The following is a 1,780-nucleotide window of genomic DNA, read 5'->3' as shown; positions in this document are numbered from 1 at the left end:
CCCGGCCCTGGTTCCCATACCCTTGCCCACCACTTCCATAGCCTCTGCTTCCTCCAGAGTAACCAGGGCCGCCTCCTCCATAACCACCATCATTACCAAATCCATTATAGCCATCCCCACTTCCGCCGTATCCACCACCACCATGGCTGCCACCAAAGCCACCAGGACCACTGAAGTTTCCTCCACGACCAAAGTTGTCATTACCACCAAAACCACCTCCTCAACCACCACCGAAGTTTCCAGAACCACTTCGACCTCTAGGGCTGGAGGAAGCACTAGCCATTTCTTGTTTGGACAGGGCTTTCCTTACTTCACAGTTGTGGCCATTCACAGTATGGTATTTCTGAATGACAATCTTATCCACAGAGTCATGATCATCAAACGTCACAAAAGCAAAGCCCCTCTTCTTGCCACTGCCACGGTCAGTCATGATTTCAATCACTTCGATTTTACCATACTGTTCAAAATAATCTCTTAGGTGATGTTCTTCAGTGTCTTCTTTAATGCCACCAACAAATATCTTTTTCACAGTTAAGTGGGCACCCGGTCTTTGAGAATCTTCTCTTGAGACAGCCCTCTTTGGTTCCACAACTCTTCCATCCACCTTGTGTGGCCTTGCATTCATGGCTGCATCTACCTCCTCCACAGTGGCGTACGTGACAAACCTAAAGCCCCTGGAGCGCTTGGTGTTTGGATCTCGCATTACCACGCAGTCTGTGAGCGTTCCCCATTGCTCAAAATGGCTCCTCAGGCTCTCATCAGTTGTTTCAAAGCTCAACCCTCCAATAAAGAGTTTCCGCAGTTGTTCCGGCTCTTTGGGAGACTCGGACTTAGACATGACGGCAGTGAGAAGAGAGAGTTCAACGATGCTTCCCCGGCGGCGTCCACAGGCAGAAAGCGAGGGACTTACTTTTGAAGGGAGGAAGATGTCCATCCTATAGAGGAGAACAGAATATCAACAGTTAACAGAGTGACTCCTTTTAAACTTTTGTGATGGTTCATTTCAGGTGTCAAGTCGACTTGGCTAAGAGATACGCAGATTACTGCTAAAGCATTTCTGAGTGTATCTATGAATGTTTCCAGAAGAAACTGGCATTTGAATTGGTAAACTGAGTAAGGAGGATCCATCCTCACCCATGTGGGCAGGAGCCATCCAATCTTACAGTTCTGGAGATCAGAAGATCACAGGCTGGCAGGGCTGCACTCCTTCTGGGAGCTCTAGGGAAAACATTGTTTTCTTAGCATTTCAAGTTTCACACTGGGTCTTCTCGAGGTCCTTGGCTCATGCCCTCTTCCCTCATCTTCAAGCCAGCAATGGCCAGTTGAGCAAGGTACCCATCTATGGGAGAACAACATGGCAACAGTCAACACAGAGTGATTCTTGTAATAATAAGAGTAATGTGGCCTAACCTGATGGCAGAGTCAGTAGCAAACTAAACTGTAGTGCTGGAAACTAGATGGGGGTTTGGGTCCCTGGGTCAATTTGGAAACATGCCAGGCATGTATGCATGTGTCCAATATCCTGACAAGATGGAGGGCTGAGGAAAGGGAATCACTGAGAAGTACCCTGTCAAAGGTGCTTTTCTCTCTCCCTCACCTTTCTCATGTGCATGCATGTGCACTCTATCATGAATAAAATAAATAATATAACTTTTATTTGTTTTTAAAAGTTTATTTATTTTATTGCCAGAGGGCATGAGAGAGAGAGAGAACATTTTTTCAGTGGTGTTTGGTCATGCCACAATCTTTTTTTTTTTTTAGAATTATTTTATTTAACTTT

At 45.8% G+C, this 1,780-nt stretch overlaps 1 protein-coding gene and 1 pseudogene across 1 annotated transcript; one reads left to right on the top strand and one right to left on the bottom strand.

Annotated features, from left to right (window-relative positions):
* Positions 1-164: 164 nt before the first annotated feature.
* LOC102490438 (heterogeneous nuclear ribonucleoprotein A1) lies at positions 165-896 on the bottom strand. The gene has a single exon (XM_014582135.2). The coding sequence runs from the start codon at positions 836-838 to the stop codon at positions 221-223; it is 618 nt and encodes a 205-aa protein (XP_014437621.1). The 5' UTR covers positions 839-896; the 3' UTR covers positions 165-220.
* The window catches only part of LOC114005120 (60S ribosomal protein L6 pseudogene), a 23,139-nt pseudogene continuing 22,195 nt past the window's right edge, over positions 837-1,780 (top strand).

This window comes from Tupaia chinensis, unplaced genomic scaffold, assembly GCF_000334495.1.
Source record: "Tupaia chinensis unplaced genomic scaffold, TupChi_1.0 Scaffold142384_1, whole genome shotgun sequence".
NCBI classification, from domain to species: domain Eukaryota; kingdom Metazoa; phylum Chordata; class Mammalia; order Scandentia; family Tupaiidae; genus Tupaia; species Tupaia belangeri.
The sequence above is the reverse complement of the archived record's forward strand: the minus strand, read 5'-3'. Positions and strand labels throughout refer to the sequence as shown.

Excerpts from the sequence above, each read along its gene's own strand:
- LOC102490438 (XM_014582135.2), bottom strand. The coding sequence starts at position 838 with ATGTCTAAGTCCGAGTCTCCCAAAGAGCCGGAACAACTGCGGAAACTC.